The sequence below is a fragment of the Peromyscus maniculatus genome, chromosome 19, assembly GCF_049852395.1.
Source record: "Peromyscus maniculatus bairdii isolate BWxNUB_F1_BW_parent chromosome 19, HU_Pman_BW_mat_3.1, whole genome shotgun sequence".
NCBI classification, from domain to species: Eukaryota; Metazoa; Chordata; class Mammalia; order Rodentia; family Cricetidae; genus Peromyscus; species Peromyscus maniculatus.
Window position 1 is genome coordinate 41,045,776 of NC_134870.1, and position 21,498 is coordinate 41,067,273.

Consider the following 21,498-nt stretch of genomic DNA (forward strand, 5'->3'; position numbering starts at 1 on the left):
TTACTTTTTATTATCAGTATGTTTATCCATTTGGATTGGGGACAAGTTAGCCAAATAAAATATTGAAACATAGTTATCTTGTGGTAAGGTTAGATATAAATACATCCACCTTATACTTACCTGTCTTTGAGAACTCAGAAACCATTCTGAATGTAGTCATGGAAGTCATACCAAGTGCACTTCCAGGAACTGTGAATGATGTGATTTAGAGGAACTATCGATTACATGATTTATCAGTTGATGAAGAGAAAGGCTTTGGGTTCCAAAACTATTCTAGTTTGGAAGGGAACAGGGAAGAAAAGAAAGAGAAGTCAAGAGAGGAGGAGTGAGAGACTGAAGGGGGAAGGGACGCAGTGGATAGCTGAGTGTTGGCAATCAGAAACACCAGGCCTGGGAAGCAGACACTCTGAAGAGCCAGGAGCAACAGGATAAAACACCAGAATGACGGCTGGTAATGTGAAATGAAATTCTGAAGGCTTAAAGCACACCAATACAGCACAGCAATCTGAGGAATTTTAGGTGTAAATCCACAGTGCTTTGTGTTTGGATTGCTGCAAAAGAACAATCACAGTGTCCCAAGAGCTTAATGGCATTAAATAGTATTCAGTGTACATTGTTGACCAAGGGGATTGTCTTCATTTCTTTTCCTGTTGCTATGATATAATACTCTGACAAGCAACTTAAGGAAATTTTTTTTTAGTTCACAGTTCAAGGTAGAGTCGTCATGGCATCAAGTCAAGGCAGGAGGAACTTGAAGCTACTAGTCATGTCATTTCTACTCTCAGAAGGTGAAGAGCAGTAAATGTTTGCTGCTTCTCAGCTCCTTTTCTCTAATTAGATAATCCAGGACCCCAGCCAGGAAATGGCACTACCTATAATAGCACCTCAGTCAATGCAAGGTAACTGTACAGGCATGCCCAGGGGCCCGTCTCCTGGGTGATCCCTGATGATGTTGAGTTGACAGCATTAACCATCACAGAGATAAAATAGTGTATTTCAGAAAGTCGATGTGAATTCAGTCAGCATTAAAGTATGTATACTTTAAGTTGTTAAATTTAGCCAAATGAAAATTGAGAAGACTAGAATATTTTGTTTCCCTAACATCAGTATCAAAGTACTGTGTATTGAAAATGAAATACTTATTTGGAACCCCTAAGTATGTGTTCTCTAAAAAGTGTTTTCAAATTTAGTGCTAGGAAAGGCATTTGAAATTTGCTAATTGTGTTTCTTACTCTGATATAAATTCTCATTTTAAGTGTTTTGAAATAATGGTCTCATGAACTAAACTAGAGGGTTTTTTCCCTGCATATCTCATATACTTTTTTCTAATTGTTTTACTGACTGTTATAGTTTGGTTTTTGCTGTTGTTGTTGCTGTGCTAATACATTCTGACCAAAAGAAACGGGGCAAAAAGGGTGTATTTTGGCATACACTGCAGATCCATCATTCAGAGAGGTTCGAGGCAGCAACCTGGAGGCAGGAGCCATGAAGGAACTGTTCTTCCTGGATGCTCCCTGGCTCCTGCTCAGCTAGCTTTCTTATGTAGCCCCCTGTGGCCATCTGGATAGGAATGATAGCCTTGGATTCTTAACCAAAAAGTTCATAATATAAATAGCTTACTAACTTAAGCATTAATGAAAATTCCCTTTGTGAATTCTGCATCACATGAAAATTTTGTTATTTATAATTGTAGTAATTAATGTATGCTCATGATATTTTTAGTTTATGGTAATTAATTGTTAAAGTTGAAAATTAGCAAGAGCAATTTTTAAAAGTTATTCTTTTTCTGCAAACAGTTAGAAATCCATACTTTTGCTTCTTGCATTATAATTTTTATAATTTTGCATCTTGTGAGAAAATTTACCATAAAACTTGTTGAATTTTGTCTTCTCTTAATAAGTTTAATGAAAATTTTATCTCCTAATTGTAGAATGAAATATAAAATGAGTATTTTTACTTGTGGTAAGCATGTGATATCTTTTTTTAATGAAATTGCTAATGATAGATATTTTGAAGACATTTAAAATTATGTCTGGTCTTTGATTATGCTAAATATAGATCAGAAAATCAGAATCATTTGTATATATAGAATTTGTATGAAAGATCAGTGTTTTATAGTGACTATTACATGCTATTACAATCTTCCCTTTAGCAGAAGGATGTTTTTGACCGAAAGCAGCAAGTACGTTTAAGATGAATGTCAGTGACTAAACACAGTTGAGCACATCAAACACTCATCACTGGTGACTGATTGTTAAGAGCTTCTAAAGGACGGCCAAACATGAAACAACTCACTTTAGAGGGAAATGAATTCATGTTTGTTAGCCTCAGGTTTTTAGTGAGGGCCATGTCATACATTATATTTAAGTAGCACTTATTTTTGTGAGAATATAAAAAGCCTTCCAGGATGGCTTGAAAGAAATGTTAAATGTATATTTTTGTACAGATAATTATTCTCTTATTTCACTATTAAGGCTGTTCCTTTTGATGTATATATAAACGTAGAAGCCATAAGAAAAAGTAATATATCATCTGTTTGACCTAGATACTCTCATTCAGTGGGTAATGATGTTTCATAAGGTTATTAAAACTAAGCATATTGTCTTTCTATAGACTTTTTTTCCCTGACGTTTTTGGCTATTCTAAGTCCTGCAATAAAATAGACTGAGTATATTTCCAAACTGTGGCATTTGCAATAATTTAGAGTTACTATTCCAGTACAGTGATCCTAGATCTTTTGATTATAAACACTTTGCAGAACATGCATGAGTCACCAGCATTAGACCTGTGTACCCATGTGTGTATAGCACTAAAGCTTGTTTTCTTCCTCCTCCAGCCACTTTCCCTCGCCCTCTCCTCTCCCTTTTCCTCTCTTCCTACCCCTGTCTCAGCACCTGCCCCTTATTTGCTTCCTCTTTGCCCTGCTTTTTCCTTCTCTCCAGCTCTTCCCTTTATCATACCAAAGAAGTCTAAATTGCAGCTTTGATATTTTCTTGCTATCTTCCAGTGAATCATTTTTTACATCAACTATCTTGGAATATGCTTTAGTATAGAATTTGGAGAAAATTTACTACTTCCTATTCAAATATTTATAAATTTACTTATGTTTTAAGACAGGGTCTCACTGTACAGTTCTGGCTGGCCTGGAACTCATTTTGTAGATCATGCTGACCTTAAACTCAAAAGATCTGCCTGCCTCTGCCTCCGAAGATCTGGAACTAAAGCTATGTGTCGCCAAGTCCAGCTTGTAAATTTATTTTTGTGAATACCTGCAGAACAGGTACAAAGTAGTATATGAGGTAATGATTCTAGGAGGACTCTGAGAGTCAAGCATTGTTATATCTGTATAGTATCATTTCAGTTTTTGAAAATTATTAATCTTATTCACTTAAGAAAAAAAACTTTAATTCATTGCTTCTTTAGTATTTTCCTTTTGGACTCTTTGAAGTATATTTGTAGGTTTGTATCTAAAGTACCCTTTGTGGTATGCATGTCTCTAAGAGACTAACAACAGCCTGAATTGTCTTGCTAAAACCAGAAATGGATTTGGGATTTATTTTTTATTAAACTTAAATGTCCTTTATCTTTTCCTTATCTGTATTTCCTTCAGCATAAACTATTTTAAGTCATCAGTTAAACAGTTTACCCTTTTCCTTTGAGTTTTGGGACTAATTCATAATTTTGGGGGAAATTCATAATTCCCCATTATGAATTTTGTGTACTCTTTGGCATTTGTAGGAACCCCAAAGATAAGTGGGAGGAAATGAAATAGTTCTGCCGATTGTGTTAAGATCTTAAAGAAGTAGTGTTTAAATCTGCTTACAAAATACTAGTTTTGTCATATCTGCTTTAAAACAGTAAGCTGGTCTGGAGAGGTGGCCCAGTCAGTGACATGCTTGCTGTGCAAGAGTAAGGACTGAGTTCAGTCTACAGAACCCACATTGAAGACCAGGCATATTGGCACTCCCTGTTATCTTAGCACTGGGGAAGGGGAGGTGAAGACAGGTGGATCCTGGGGGCTTACAGGCCAGTCAGCTAAACTACTTGGTGATTCCAGGCTGGTGCCAGATATTGATTCACATAACAAGGTAGGTGGCATTACTAAGAAATGACACTTGAGGCTGTACTCTGGCTTCCACGTGTATGTGCAAATATGTACCTGTATCCCATGCACACCCACCACACAAGTACATACATATACACAAAAAAAGGAAAATGGTAAAATAAATGTTAAACAAGCTTCTTAGCTTCTGATGTAGTATTTTTATTATTGTACAGGTTACCTAAGGCCATTTTCATGCATGTATATTATGTACTTGGAGCATATTCAGTCCCACTCATACATATCCTTCCCCTTCTCACTTCTGCCCTTTGGTTTGTTTATTTTCATTACAGTAATAACTTCATGGCAGCAAATCCAGTAATATAGGAAAACTTACAGAAAGGAGTGTTGCCTTTTTTATTCCTCTAGTTTCCCATTCCCGGCCTTAGCTGTAACCTCATACACATTCCTTCATTTCTGTTTGATTTCTTTTGTGAATGACTTACATTTCTAAATATCAGTAGTACAGAATGTGCTGAGGGTAAGATCAGAATTTTCAAGGAAAGGAAGGGATATTTGTCTGTGAAATCTATTTTTGACATGAAAACCTATTAGTAAGTCAAAGCAAATAAGAATTAAGTTTTTGAAATTTATAATGTTTCTTGATTCTATCAGGCCTTTCCCCCATGCATGCCTCTTTTTTTCTTTTCTTATAAATTAAATTTATTCATTTATTTTACATCTCAACTGCAGCTTTCCCTCTTCCTCTCTTCCCATTCCCCACTGCTCCTCTCCTCCATTTCTGTTCAGAAAGGGCAGGCCTCCCAAGGGTATCAACAAAGCATGGCATATCCAGTTGAGGACTGAGCTCCTTGCCTTACATTAAGGCTGGGCAAGGCAACCCAGTTTGAAGAATAGGTTCCCAAGAGCCAGCCAAAGCATTAGGGACAGCTCCTCCTTCCGTTGTTAGTAGTTCCACAGGTAGACCAAGCAAGTAAACCAAGCTACACAACTGTCATTCATATGTAGAGGGCCTATGTTGGTCCCATGTGGGCTCCCTGGCTGTTGGTTCAGACTCTGTGAGTTCCTGTGAGCCTAGGTTAGTTGTTTCTGTGGGTTCCCTTGTGATGTCCTTGACTCCCCTGACTTGTACAGTCCTTCCTCCATGTCTTCAGCATGATATCCCAACCTCGGCAGCAGTGGGTCTCTGCATCTGCTTCCATCAGTTACTGGATAAATCATGCCTTTGTTTCTTTCTTTTTTTTTTTTTTTAAATTTATTTACTTTCTTTATTTTATGTGCATTGGTGTTTTGCCCGCAGGTCAGGTCTTTGAGGTACAGACAGTTGTTAGCTGCCATGTGGGTGCTGGGATTTGAACCCGAGTCCTTCGGGAGGGCAGTCAGTGCCCGTAACCACAGAGCCATCTTTCCTGCCCCGCCTTTGTTTCTTATTAGCCACATTTTATCCTTTTCGTTTCTCTTAAATAATTCATAAGGTCTACATTCAGTTTCTCGTCCATTTAATTTTAGAGTGTGTGTTATATGTACAATGTATATATTGGAAATTTGTTGATCATCAGATGTTAATAAAAGCAAAAGTTTATGTAGATTTAAATATGTAAATGTAATCATTTAATAGATGAAGTAACAGTGGAACCACTATTATATAATATCTTAGAATATGAAATTGCCATTCATTTTTCCTTTCCAAAATCACATAATTACTATTTTAAACTTAGATTATTGTTGCTTGATATATTGCATGTGCATGTTGTATTTTAAAGTTGAATAATTCCAAATGATAAATCGAAATTGTAACTAAAACACAAATATTTACATCACTTTGGAAGGTAAGTAAATTTAATTTGGAACCATTGGAGACAAATAATGTTGTGTCTTAATGTGAATTGTTTGCATAATAGGTCATGGTTATGTCTACAGGATCCTTGCTTGTCTACAACTGATAATGTATCTTATGACTTAGTATTGATAAAACATTTTATAGCATGTAGATATGAAGCTCAGTGATGCAATAATTGCATGGCATGTACAAGGACCTGGCTTTAAATACTGGTACCAAAAATATTTTTTAAATCAAGCTCCCATATAATTTTTGCTTTTCAGATACTACTGTTTTAGTTTTCTAGGGTAAATACTGAAAGAATACTAATTTTAGAGTTTTTAGAAAGTAAAGACTGAGTTTTCACTTTTGTGTAATTCCAATGACTAGGAAGTCCATCTCTAAACTGTTTTTCAAAATGTAATGCAACTTAATTAGGGAAGTCAAAATATTAAAAATAATTTCTAATAAAAATGTATTTTGTATAGTGAGACCAGTTTGTTACTGAACAATATGAAGTGTGGCATTTTTAATTTATATTGACATTGTGTCATCTATTATTTTGAAGTGTTTATTGGGGTAGCTGACTGGTAAAATCTATATTTAATATCCATAAACCACTGGGTTGAATTATCAGCAAGCCTCTTCCTCTTAAAAAAACACAAAGTAGAAGGATATAGGAAATTTCTATCATAATCCCAACTAAATTATAGAGTGATTTGTTTTTTGTAGGCAGGTGCTACATCTATTATATATTACATACAACATATAAATTAGCATTCAGATAATTATGGACAAGTTAAGATAAAAACAGAAGTTATTACACAGAGCATCTTTCCTCCTTACTTCTCCTACCTGCTTTTCCAATTGCTCTGTACTTTCATAATAATATTTTAGTTTATGTGTGTTGTTTGAAATTATCTGTAACTTTTTTGTAAAGATGGCAATTGGACATAGTACTTTAATAATAATCTATTTTCTTCTTTGTTTCTTTACTAGTTGAAGGAGAAAAGCAAAACAAACATTTTAGTCCACCAAAAGCATCTTGCAGAGAATCTGCCCCCATAACCTCTTCCTCAGTAAATCAGGAGTCACTGACAGTCAAGGAGAAATTCATCCCACCTGAGCTAAGTATCTGGGACTACTTCATAGCCAAGGTAATAAAACATTGATACACAGAACAATATTCATGTAGTCAAATGGGAACAAGTGGTTGTAAAATAAGTGATTAACTTCTAAATATTTCCTACTCTGTTTTGAAATTTTTAACTTGGGTCAGGATATTCTACAATATAAAAAAGAAACTGAACTATATTGATTATACATTTAAGAAGTTTTTAAGGCAATATATATATATATATATATACATACATACATATTAGGACTCTCCATTTCAAACTGAAATTATTAAGTAAGATAAAAATAGGAGTTAGTCAACATCTTAATGTTATGTACTTAATAGTAGCCAAGAGTCATGACCCAGAAGTCAAGGTGTTCTGGTCATCTCTTATCCATACTCAGTTTCTTTTTCTTTTTCTTTTCAAACTTAGAACCTTGTGTAAGCCTTGTACCACTGGGCCAAGTTCATAGTCCCGCATTTATTTTTAATACTGTAGGCCACCCTGAGTTGTTTTGACTGGTGTAAATTTCATTTACTAGTATTCAGTTAAATAACATTATTCTCTAAAACTGAATTTGCTACACTATATTACTTATTAGTAATTGCATAAAATGTAAACTTTCCTACTAACTTTCCACATATCACTGTTTGAAAACAGATATATGCTATGATAAGTGAACAGTCACATCATTCCTTTCAAAGTTCATCAGTGATTATTCAGTTAGTGCCTTGTAGTTGGAAGTTTAACTGTGTGCTGGCTGGCCGGCATGTGGTCGAGACAAATCTCTCCCACTCGTGTCCCCCAAGTAAGCACACAGAGGCTTATATTAATTATAACTGCATGGCCATGGTTCAAGCTTTTAGCTAGCTAGCTCGATATCTTAAATTAGCCCATAACTATTAATCTATGTATTGCCACATGTTCCATGGCTTTACCTGCATCCCATTACATGTTGCTCCTTGGGCAGCTTGCTGGTGTCCCTCCCTTCCTTCTTCCTGTCTCTACCTTTTGTTTTGACAGAAAAGGGGAAGTGATGGGGGAATGTCTTTCTGTACACTGTGAATATATGTTTCTCTGATTGGTTGATAAATAAAGCTGTTTGGCCAATGGCAAGGCAGCTTAGAGGCAGGTGGGAAATTCAAAGGGAGAGACAGGAGGAAGGCGGAGACACCAGCCAGGCAGCCGCCCATGGAGCAACATGTAATGGGACGCAGGTAAAGCCACAGAACATGTGGTGATACATAGATTAATAGTTATGGGCTAATTTAATATATAGAGCCAGCTAGCTAAAAACATAAGCCTCGTATGTGTTTATTTGGGGGACTCGAGTGGGAGAGATTTGTCCTGACTTTTGACAGGCCGCGACACAGGAAAACTTCCAGTTACAGTGTTTTTTTCTTTTTTTTTTTTTTTAATGAATGAAAGAATACTCTTGTTATTCAGGGCTGTGAAAGCCCAAGAACCAGAATTTGGATTCCCTGAATCCATTTAAAAGCCAGGCATATAGTGATGCACATCCGTAACTGGATAACCCAGGACAGCTGGTCCCAGGACCTTGTTGGCCAGCAAGTCTAGCAAAATCATGAGCTCTAGATTCAGTGAGAATCCCATCTCAAAATCTAAGGTGGAAAGCAATAAGCAAGACACCAAAGAGTGACCTTGCCGTCACACATGCATACGCACATAGATAGACACACAAAATGGTTTGTTAAAGCCACAAGTAAACAGTTTGATGAGAAGCCTTTAACTTCATGCTTAATTTTTCAGTTGTGGATCCCAGTGGGGGAGTGAGGTTATACATTTTACTTGTAGCATATACTAATGCTTAGACTGCATTAGTATACCTTAGCACATTTTTCTCAGCTGCTTTATCATTTGTTTTGACAATTACTTTTAAAAGTCACATAACCTTTCTATTTGTCTTCCTAGTTATTAACTTTTTTTTTTTTTTTTTTTTTTTAGAATTTCTGCTCAAATGATCAGTTTTTCAGTCCTGCACTATTCCACAGAGCAAGAACTGTCTATTTCTTGTGCCAGTTTATGCTGTCAAATGCCTGTAATCCTAGCACTTGAGAGGCTGAAGCCGAAAGACCACAGGCAAAGACTAGCCTGGGCTGCATACTGTGACCTATCAGGGAGATAGGGGAGAATTGTGTAGCTATTAGATATATCTCAAGTAGACTTTTCAGGGACATTCTTAAGAAATTTTTTGTTGAATGGGTGAATAGATAAAATTATATCAAAGATACAGTGTGGTAAATAATATTTTACTTATAATGAAACATCCACAAATAGGATGAATATATGTTTAGATGCATCACCTCAGACATTTGGATGATAAGGTATATAATTTTTGTTTCAGCCTTTTCTGCCTCCTTCCCAAAGTAGAGCAGAGTATGATTCTGAGGAGAGTCTAGAAAGTGATGATGATGACGACAACGATGACGATGATGATGATGATACTTTACCTTCTGATCTCCCTCTCCAGGAACATTCTAATTCAAATTCATTCAGGTATAGAATATTGTGTTTTAAGCTTCTTTTTTTAAAAAAAAAAAATCATGTTGGCCTATATAAGTAATAAAAGTAACATGAAATTAATAATTTACTGAATTATTACACACTTTATCTAGTTGGAATTGTTAAATTCCTTTCTTCTGCAATACATTTTCAATTAACGCTTGATTATCCCTTGGTAAACCATTATAATTTGTAACATGTCACACAAATCCTTTCGTATTATGCTTTGATTTTGGCCCATGAGATAAATCTAGGACTTCAAACAAGAACATCAAATGCTGTTTAATAGACCTCTAGTTCTATAAGATATCTTTAAAAAGCTTTTGTGATTATAAAAACAAAAGTTAAGTGTTCTCTATACTCAACACCAGTTTGAATGGTTCACTGGCTTTATATTCATGAGTGGTCTTATTCATATGTTGTTTACATTGGAGCAGCAATATATTTATTAAGACATGGCATGTTAATGATGGCTTAATAAAAGTTTGAAAAGAAACAAATAGATTTCTGGATAGTAACTCTATTGAAAAATTAAGTGATTTTGCTTACTGGTGAAGGTTTTTTTCTGTTGAATTTAGTTTACTTTTGAATATATAAATATATGTATGACTCAGAAGTTGTATTGTGTAATCCAACAAAAAGCAACGCAGTTAAAAACTGGCCAGAACTGGAGATGTAGGTTAATTGTGGCATTTGTCTTGCATGTGTGAAACCCTGGGTTCAGTCCTCAGTTTTGGAAAAAACAAAGGGTCAGGGAAAGTGGTCAAAGAACTTGAGCAGTTGTTTCTGGAAAGAAGACATAGAAATGACTGATAAACACTGGAGAAATACTCTGAGTCTTTGGGAAAGGGTAAGAAAATCACGGTGGGATGCTGTCTCACTCCCATTAAGGTGGCTGCTACAAAAATAATAAGATGACAGTATTGGCCAAGATGAAGAGAAATCAGAACCTTTGTGTTCGTTTGGTTGGACTATAAAATGGTACATACACTTTGGAAAATGATAAAGTAGTTTTTTTAAAACTTAAAAATATAACTATTGTATAATATGGTAATTCTACTGTGGATATATACTGAAAGGATTGAATGTAGGAACTTAGATATGTGTTCATACATCCAGGTGACAGCAGCATAATGGCCAGTGGGTAGGAGACATCCAAGTGTCTTATAGAGTGACTGAATAAGAACAATGTGTTACGTGCATAATCAGAAACTTACTCTATTTTACAAACGAAAGGGATTATGATTCATGATACAACATGGATGCATCTTGAGGATATTATACAAAGAGAAATAATTCAGTCACAAAAAAATAGTGTGTGTTCTGCTTTATGAAGTGCATTAAATAGTCACATTGATAGACACTAGAATAGAGAAAAGTGTATAGTTTTTTTAGCAGTTTTGTTCCATGAAAAGTTGTAGAGAATGATGGTTCCAAAACAGTGTGAGTGTGCTGTTGTTGAGAATGCTAAAATGTTCAACTCCATGTTGTGCACATTTTGCACAGTTAATGATTTAAAGCCAGTACCATAGACATTAATATGACATATTTAAAATCAGTGAAAAGCAGAAATAGTTTTAAGTTAAACTATATACAAATGTAAAGTCAGAAGCCTCATATTTCTCATTTCTGCTCCATTTTCCCTGGTACTTGTAAAGATAGCCTTTTTGTTTTGTTTTGTTTTGTTTTTCGAGACAGGATTTCTCTGTGTAGTTTGTTGACTGTCTTGGAGTTCTCTCTATAAACCAGGCTGGCCTTGCACTCACAGAGATCCACCTGTCTCTACCTCCTGAGTGCTGGGATTAAAGGCATGCGCCACCACGTCTCAGCAAAGATAGCTATTTTTAATTAGTTTCTGTGTCCTTCTGATTACAGAAATAAGTACATCTCTATTATTTCCCCTGCTTTCTTACCTAAATGACAACACACATATATACATATGATGCCCCTACGCTTGCTTTTTAATTACAATTGCATACTGTAGTTTTAGCAATATTAATTCATTTTGACAGTTACTGTAAAATTCCATCCTTCAAAACTATTATTATTTAGCCACTGCTCTCCTGACAGGCATTTAGGTTATTTTAACTGTTGTTTTAGATAATGCTGATGTGAATAACTACTTATATGTATATATTATTTTTGTTTTACAGATGTATATCTTTGGGGTAATTTGTTGTAGGGAAATTGTTGTGTTAACGGGTGGCATCATTTCTAGATCCCTGTGTAAATGTTTTAACAGAGAAACTTTTATTTTTAGTTGGTCATTGATGCGATTGGCTATGGTCCAGTTGGTGCTCAGCAATTTGAAGACTTTCTATCCCTTTGCAGGTCATGATCTTGCAGGTAATAAACATCTTAATATGAATCAATGCCGATTGTTATTCTACGCGTAAATAAAGAAAAAATTTAATGAGTTCCTATAGTAAAAGATACATTTCTTTCAAGTATAAATTGTTTTTAAATTTTTGTATCATACTGTTACCTGCTGAGGAAATGTTTGAGAAATCAAAAGCCCTGAACCTGATATTATTATATTGAGACTATCTCTGTACCTGGGACTTAATACTAGACCTATAAACCTTCAAATACAGTGATGAGTTCCACAGTAGGAGAGGGCTGTCTATGAAATAAAGGAGTGTGTTCTTACAGCAAGACACTTGAGCTGTAAACAATGTTTATTCATACACTCAAGGAAACACTAAAATACCAACTTAAACACAAATTTTGTGACTGTTGGAATAATAGAGGGAGGAAAAGTTTATATTCATTGTATTATGATAAATCAGTAATTTTCAGAAATCAAAATCAAGACTTACTAGATGTGGGTAGATAGACAAAAAGAGTGAAAATTTGAAGGTAGGATTGCTGTATAAGACTGAAGACGTTCTGATAAAGTAGTGCTTTATTCATTGAATATTGAGTATTATTGAATTTTTTAATAGCAGTGCTTTATTCATTGAATATTGAGTATTATTGAATTTTTTAAACTTTGCTTATTTTCATTTTCTAAACAAAAATATCAAATGACTTTCAGGCCTGTTACAAAGATTAAAGCAATTAATTTTTTTCCATAAACATTTTTATAATCTTCAAGCATATTTTTCATGTGAAATTAAATTTCAAAGGAATGTTGAAATAGTTGTAAAGATTTATGTCATTTTTATCTTCAAAATGCCAGATTCAGTGCCCCCATATCCCTACTAAATTGTATTAATATCCTCTGCTTTTTCACAAACATCTTACTATCAATTGTGTTTTCCCTTTTTAGAACTACCGGTTAGTTCACCTCTTTGTCATGCAGTTCTCAAAACTCTTCAGTGTTGGGAGCAAGTTCTTCTCCGACGACTTGAAGTCCATGGTGGACCGCCTCAAAACTATATTTCCAGTCACACTTCTGAAGAGACTGTGTCTGCAGGGCCCGCGATACTCCGTCACAAAGCTTTACTAGAACCTACAAACACTCCTTTCAAGTAGGCTTTACCATGGATATTGGTGGTGGGGGTAGCTGGTTTTTGTTTGTTTGTTTACAAGTTTTGTAGAATCGGGTTATTTTGGAATAGCATTTAGAGAAAGAAATACTTACGGTCCATGCTTAACATTTGGCTCTAGGAGCATGTCTGCCTTACACCGAAGACAGAGGTGTGTTCCTGGTTTTCAAAGGTTACCAAGCATTTCTGTTGAAGGTCCTGATAGTGACTCTTCTAGGCACTCAGGATGCATTGTCATGACTAGATAACTCTGACGTTATCTAGAATATGTGAATGAAAGCACCCACGGAGAATATGGAACTAAGGAGGCTTGACTACGGGCCAGTAAACGTGACAGACTAGCTAGATATGGCTTGAGGAGTAGATACGGCTTGAGGAGAGTACTTTTATTAACTCCTACTCTGCAAAAGAAAAATAGCTATTCAGCAACTGTTTGACCTCTAGTTAAGTTTATACAATACTTGCTTTATCTAGAAAGTCTTGCCCCAACTAAGTATTAAGTAAATGGTGTGTTTAGTTCTTTCATGTCATCACTTACGCTCTTATAGAAGCTCTTAAGCCACTTTAGCTAAAAACCACAAGATTATGTCCACAGCAAACACATTAAGAAATTTTGCCTCTAGTTATCTTCTAGGAAACAACTTTTTTTTTTTTTTGCTATGTCCCATGTCCGTGGTTTAAGGGTCAGGAGATTATGGCCAGCCCCTCTGACTAAATCCACTCCTATTCCTGCTTTTGTCAGTTTTATTAGCTCAGCCATAAATAATCATTTGCAGATGAGGATAAGACTTTAATGGTTGAATAATTATCTCTATGCAGAATCTAAAATGCTGTGAAACCTATCCTATCATCACTTAAAAAGTGTTAAATTTTAGTCCACTGTGTGATATGTGCTTTAATCTCACCACTAGGGAAGCAGAGACAGAAATCGGTGGGTTTTTGTGAGTTTGAGGTCAGCCTGATCTATAGTTAGTTCCACTCCAACCATAATTATATGATGAGACCCTGTCTCAAACACACAAAACAAAACCAAAAACCAGAAAAAAGTTTCAGATTTTGGAGCACTCAAATAAAGGTTGTTCAACTTACCTACTTTCCTACTACAATGACTTAGTCACAGAAACCATATTGTCCACTAATCCTAAACTATTAGTTAATGATCCTTTATTTAAAAAAACAAAACAAAACAAAAAAACTCTTTAGTTGCTCTCCTAGAATATGGGGTGAAATCCTAGCTAAATTTTTTTAAATAAACACTGGTATATGCTAAGGAAATGTCAAGTTAATCAGAAATCTCAGGTAAATAATTAAGTGTATTGTACCTATAGATCCAGAAATCATCTGGCACTGTCTGTGAAGAGGCTTTGGCAGTACTTGGTGAAACAGGAAGAAATTCAAGAAACTTTTATCAGAAATATATTCACAAAGAAACGATGTCTAAATGAGGTTTGTAGATTTTAAAACTCTTTGCTATTTTATTACTAAAGTTTCATATTATACTGCAGTCATTAAAATAATTGAAGTTTGCAAGGGTTTTTTTTTTTTGAAAATTCATTTGATAGCATAAACATTTAATTGATGTTTAGAAAGATTTGTTAAAAGGAAAGAGACAATATTTTCACATATCAATTTAAGTAACGTTCTTTGAACTTTTTTTCCTAAAGTAGATATTGAGTTAAGATTCTGATTTTTGCATATTGTGTTTTGCATTGTAATGACCAGTTTCTTAAGAGACATTTCCTATGATTTTCACATGATAGTTAAGAGAAGTCTACCTTAGAATTAGTTGAAACTGGGTTTACCTCCTGGAAACATTCTGAATATGCATATTTTCTTCTAGGAATTATATATAAATAAAGGAAACTTTACAAATCCAAACTAGTTTATAATTAAACTGTAATAGCTTGATTATACCTTGATAGCATTACAATGGGTTTTTTGTTTGTGTTTATTGGTTTGTTTATTTGAGGAGAGGGATCATTAGTCCACGGCTACTAAAATATATATTTGATAACGTGAAGATCTTGCCATCTGAATATAAATGAACATCTCTTTTCCTTTTTTCATTGAAAATGCTTTGCAACTAAAAATTATAAGGTGAACCTAAACAGTAGACATAGTTATAAATAGCCAGTTTTTCTTCTAGAGTCATTAACAGAGTCTATAAATGAAAGAACATGGTCATTAGTCTGAAAACAAACTTTGTACTGGTTTTGAAGTGGGAGGAATGAAAATAGCTATATGGTTGGAAAATTAAGAAAATAGAAGGGCTTCACAATAGACAAAGAAAAAACAAGATACCATCAAATGTCAAATAAAAGGAAATTTTCATACATAATTGTCTTTCAATTAAAGTACTAAAGTGTTTAAATTTTTTTACTTTTGGAAATTATAATGTACTTACATCATGTCCCCCTCCCTTAGTACCAAATTATAAATAAACAACTGGGTGTGTTATTTACTATCTGCTGTGTTCATACCACAAAAAAAATATACACTTTTGCTAATTAAGAATTTAAAGGTGAATTTTTTAATAGTATATTGAAATCTAAGCAGACATAAATGTCATTTCCCTATTAACATAACTAAAATATGATTATATGTTTACTATGTGAGTTATCACTAAAACAGTTCAAGAAAATGGATATAGTTAACAGTGACTGTGTTAGACAAGAATATATGACTAATTAAACTGTGTTTAGTAGAAAGGTATATTTTATCTTAATGTCTTTTCCTAAAATAAATTATAATTTATAGCTTTCTTATGTAATAAGGATACTGCTACATTGTCCTAGATTTTAACAGCTCATTCTGCTTGCTCCTTTTCCTGTAGTATGCCTTTTAACATGCATGAAGATTTGATGTCTCGGTGATTTAGCATAAGAAATAGAGTGGTGTTAACCATGCCATATCATACAAGAATAACAGTTAATGCATAAACTTAACACATTTTTATTTTAACTATCTTATTTTATTGATGTGGAGTTACAATTGGTTTAATGTTTGTCTAATACAATATTGACATTTAGAATTTTTTATTTTTTTTTTTATTTTTGAGACAGGGTTTCTCTGTGTAGCTTTGGAGCCTGTCCTGGATCTCACTCTGTTGATCAGTCTGGCCTCAAACTCACAGAGACCCACCTGCTTCTGCCTCCCAAGTGCTGGGATTAAAGGTGTGCACCACCACCGCCCAGCCTTTTATTACAGTTTTAAATCAAAAGAATGAGCATAAGTATTAACTAACAGTTTTCGTAGCATCAGTAAGTTTTTTTCTAAATTTTTTAATCTGCAGAACAACTATTTAACTCCTTTACATTTTTTTTTTATAGTAAACTTAAACACTGGCACAATCATTGAAAGTTATGAGAACTCTGTTGTGGTGGAATTTTTTGTTTGTTTTTTTATAAAGGAAAATGAATTTATTTACACTTTTGCTAAATGGAGGACACAGGTGGCTAATGTCCACCCCATGCTGCCTGTGTCCATTTTCTAATTTATAGGAAGCCATAATATAAAAGCTAGCATGAAGTGTAAATTTAGACAGGTTAGCTAGACCTTTTCTGGGGGGTGAAGGGGTGGGGTGGAAGGATGGGAAAAGAGATCAAGTTCAGGGGCCCCATCCCAGGTTGCCTCTATTGTCTCCATTTTCTCATTCTCTGCTACAGACACAGATTGTTATTCTGGTCTAAAGAGAAAATGAGGTCTTAAAAGATCCCCCTTTTTCAAAGAAAAAGGTTTTGGGTTTTGTGGGATGCAGGATCCCTACTCACTTTCCATTCTGGACCTAGCAGTAAGAATTTGTAATTGCCTTGTAGTTTTACTACTGACCATGACACTCTTAATGAGATTTTAATAGAAGATTATTTTAAAAAATAGCTTGGATAGAGTTAAAGTCTTAAATTTATAGAGTTGGGAGAAAATTATTTACTAGGAATTGAATAGCCTGTTTTGGGTATTTATAAAAATGCCTCTTGTATATTATTTTTAATACAATGATCAAAAGCCATTGTGAATTTAGTTACTCAGAAAATTGATAGATGGCCTGCTGAGTATTTTGATGCTGCCATTGTTTATTCCTTTATGTGATTGGAAATGAAAATTTACCATTTCTTTATCTGACGTTATCATGTATCTCAGAACTTTTCTTTTCCATTGTAACACAGTTATCATTTTTTTCAAACTAAAATTTCTTCCAAAATTGTTGTATTTGTTTGGAAATTAATTACCCATGATTGTAGGTAAACTATCAGCCATTCTCAACAAAAGTTGGATTTAACAGTAAACATCTTTGCACTTTATTGGTTGATTTAATGTTCTGAGAACTTAAAAGTGCTGACTCAACTTTTCTCTTTGAATAAGGCTGTATGCCTCCATGCAGGTTATTCACTATTCATGGCAACATCAGTAGGAGAGAATTTGAAAGATAGAAATTGGAATTTTCTACTCAGGAGATTTTCTGGAGGAATTCTGTGACATGAAAGCAAGCAGTGGTGTTTAAAACAATAGTTTGACTTTGATTTTTAGTTGGCACCAGAAGCTCTAAATTTACACATAGAAGGTGCCTTAGATTAAAAAAAAGAAATTTCTTTTAATGTCAGCATTATAAAACAAGTGATTAGCCGGGCGGTGGTGGCGCACGCCTTTAATCCCAGCACTCGGGAGGCAGAGGCAGGCGGATCTCTGTGAGTTCGAGGCCAGCCTGGTCTACCAAGTGAGTTCCAGGAAAGGCGCAAAGCTACACAAAGAAACCCTGTCTCGAAAAAAAAAAAAAAAAAAAAAAAACAAAAAACAAGTGATTAAAAGTAATTATTCATGCAATAGAATAAAATTTATAGTGGTTGATAAGGAATTTTGAGCCTTCAACATTTCCTGCTCCCTAACCATGCACTCTCCAACACATTCTTTTTAAAATATATGAAATTTACGAAGATGTCATTTCCATATTCTTTTAGTAATTCGATTACAAATATAAGTTTAAAAAATACTTCAGTGTTGCGCATGTTACATCTCATCTTTATTCTTTGACATGTGATTATTCTTTCTTAATGAAGTCATTAGAGGACAACAATGAAACCATCAAAAATTCTATGATGGAGGAGCCAAACATCAATAAGGTACATAATGTCATTCAACTGAAATTAAAAACTGCATTCTTAACCAGAACAAAAAGAAAATTGCATTTTAGTTTTCAACTGGACTTGGTTTCCAATAGAATGAAACTTATCCCCTCAACTTACTGTTTCATCATAACAACTTAAATGTTATAATCATAAAAATTGATCATCTTTTAATAATTAAAAGAATGCAGTTTTTAAAGGAGTTGAATGTTTCCTGTTTTGGCTACAGATTTTTCTGAGTAAATACCTCTGAATTTTTTAGGGAATGTAATTACATCAAGAAGTATAAAGCATTGTTCCGTGTTTGCAAGTATCACCTTTGAAAGTCAAACTTATCTCTTATTTGAAAATTATATCAATTACTATTATATAGTATTTATTTTACTCTGAAGAATAGCATATAACATATGTCCTTGTGCATAGTAAATACCTAAATTCTTTAGAATTAAACCTGAGCAGATAAGAATTTGTACAAACATAAATAACTCCTAGATTTTCTGTGGCTACAACATTCAGCTATGACTTTTATGTGGATATTTAACTCATTTATCCTAGTCTGTATGTCTTAAGAAATTTTAAGACAATCTCACATCAGTAATTTTAGGGGAAAATTTTTCTCAAAATATTTTTGTAAGGATAATAATTCTTAATGTTTCCCAAAGGAATCGGGAATTGACTAATCCTTTGCAATTAATAAAAAACTGACTTGATATCAAGTCTATATTATACCTAAAACTGGTAAAATAAATATTTGCATGGTTTAAATTTTCTAATGATTTTTGTTTTGAGAGAATACAATTCAAATTTTTTTTGTTAGGTAACAATTTTCTTTCCTTGTATAGTTATACTAAATAATGTCTCTCTATCATTGGGCATTCTTTTTCAAATATGTTTCTTTGATACTTTAGGTAAAATATTTGTTTTCTTCACATATGTCTAAAGACTTGTCCATGTTGCCTGAAAATCTAGTCATTATTTGGTTACCATCATAGCTATTTCAGCAGCCAGATACTGCTACACATTAGAAAATGTCTATACGGAAGCAATGCAAATGGCCAAAAATATTAGAGGAATTCTTTATCTTACTTTGCAAAAGAATACAAATTAAAGCTACTTTGAGAATCCATCTCACCCCAGTTAGAACGGCCATCCTGAAGAATATAAAGCATAACAAATACTGGCAAGGAGAGGGCCAGAGAGAGCCCTACACACTGCAGCCGTGGGAGTAGAGACCGGTGCAGCCACTATGGAAATCAGAATGGAAGGGCCTCAGAAAACAAAAAAGAACATTCCCCTAGTCCCAGACATCCCACTTCTGCGTACTCCTCAAAGTACTCTTAAGTCAACACACCACAGAGATACTAGCACATCCCTCTTTGTTGCTGTACTATTCACAATAGTTAGCCTAGGTGTGTCTGTCAGGAGATGATTGTTAATGAGGTACATGTACAAAACAAAAGTTTACCTATCAGTGAAGAAAAAGTGAAATCATGACACTTGAAGAAAATGGATGAAACTAGAAATCATTATTTTAAGCAAAGTAAGCCAGACTCAGATAAATGTCATGTTTCTTTATATGAAACTGTAAGTAAATGTGTGTGTGTGTGTGTGTGTGTGTGTGTGTGTGTTGCATAGGACATGAAACCAGAAAGGGGATTATGAAATAGAGGTAAACATCTTAAACAAGAAGGAATAGAGGAAAAAGAGGGTATTTATGTGATTGAAAAACCCCTATTCACCCCAAGAGGGTACCGTGATAGACAAGGAACATCTCCATTCAAGTCTAGCTTAGTGAAATTGTGAGTTTATTGGGGTTGTTTGCATGAGTAACTCAAAAGCAGCTACATCACTGAAAAGTGCACCTCACATGGGTGACTCTCAACACCTGCATCCCTGGAGCTCCCTACCCTATTTAAAATCATGCCCACAAACAGCCTTCTTTGGCCTAGCAGTTCTTTACTGCTTTTAAAACCTTCAAGGAGGGACCTTGTGAACCTTCTTGTAACTCTTTAGTTTCTTGAGACTTGTAAATTTCATTAGTTTCCCTATCCTTCTAAGTTTTGTTGGTTTCTTAAAAGTCTCAAGAGTCTCATCCTTTTGTCTAGGATGGAATGCTTCAGTTTGAGGAGATAACTATATGACAAAAGGGAGTGTCCGTGACGTGCAGAGAGGAAGGAAACCAACAAAGGAGGGACAGAAGGGAAAGAGGAGGGTAGTAGGAAAGGAGATGAATAGAACAAAGTATAATACCACACATGTGAAAATATGCTAAGGAATCTTTATATGGTGCCTTTAAAAACTAAAAAAAAAAAATATTTTGTGAACTTAAATAACCACATATTTAAAGTATCTAGCTTGCTCAGTTTAACCATAACCACCTTCAAGATGGTTATACACATCAACTCTCACATTTTAATCTTGCCTTTTTCCATCCTTCTCATCTCTTTCCTTTTCTTCCCCAAGTAGCTAAAATGTGTTGATTAATTTTCATCTTCAGAAATTATATGTAGGTGAAGTCATGTTATTTTGTTATTTTATTTTATTTTTGCTGTTGTATTTAAGACAGAACCTCATTCTGAAGTCAAGACCAGCCAGGTGCTCACTGTGTAGCCCCTGCTGACCTCATACATCCTGCCTTAGCCTCTCAGGTGCTGGAGACTGCAGACATATGCCACCATGCCTGGCTTGGTTTCTTTATTTTTTGACCTGTGTTCTTTTACTTAGCATAATTATTTTGAGATTCTTCCATGTTCTGTGTTTTCATAATTCATTCTTATTCTTGATACTCATTATATTGTGTGGCTGTATCATAATATGTTTATCTTTTTACCTAATTTGTACTGATTGCATTTTGAAGCAGTTTCAAGTAAGGCTGCTGTGAAAATTGGGTCTTTGCATATAGGCATTTCTTACTCTGTAAATGCCTAGGAGTAGATAGCTGAACTACATAGTAGGCATAGATTTTTGCAGCACTAGAGATTGATGCAAGGCCATAGCCTTGGTATGTTTTAACTTTTTAAGAAATTGTCTTTTCCTGGGTGAGTATACCATTTTACATTCTTACCAGCGGTGATTAAGATTGCAGTTACCTTTCATTTTTACATATGACATCAGAGGCTTTTAAATTTTAGCAATCATGATAGTTTATTGTGATTTTAATTTCTATTAAGAGCCTGTTCACATTATACTTTCTTGAAATTGCCATTTCTCCATTTTCATACTGCAGATATCATGACCAAAGTATCTAATTTAAGAAACAAATATCACTCCTTTTAATGTCCCTATGATTCCCTCTCTATTCACTAGATGTCAGAACCATATGTAGTTAGATATTGTCTTTAGCTCATTTGACTTAGGTTGCCCTGGT

The 21,498-nt window shown here is 34.4% G+C and overlaps 1 protein-coding gene across 5 annotated transcripts in view; it reads left to right on the top strand.

The window, feature by feature from the left end:
- The window catches only part of Dmxl1 (Dmx like 1), a 151,741-nt gene that overhangs the window by 95,905 nt on the left and 34,338 nt on the right, over positions 1–21,498 (top strand). For 3 of the 5 annotated variants that reach the window (XR_013046084.1, XM_076555237.1, XM_076555239.1), the window contains 6 exons: positions 6,882–7,039; positions 9,366–9,517; positions 11,784–11,869; positions 12,795–12,996; positions 14,343–14,460; positions 18,066–18,128. Coding sequence is in view for 4 of the 5 variants with exons in the window: in XM_076555237.1 (XP_076411352.1) it covers positions 6,882–7,039; positions 9,366–9,517; positions 11,784–11,869; positions 12,795–12,996; positions 14,343–14,460; positions 18,066–18,128 (779 nt within the window). In the remaining variant the exon portion in view is untranslated. The remainder of the gene's footprint in view (positions 1–6,881; positions 7,040–9,365; positions 9,518–11,783; positions 11,870–12,794; positions 12,997–14,342; positions 14,461–18,065; positions 18,129–21,498) is intronic. The other 2 variants (XM_076555238.1, XM_076555240.1) reach the window with 1 other exon arrangement.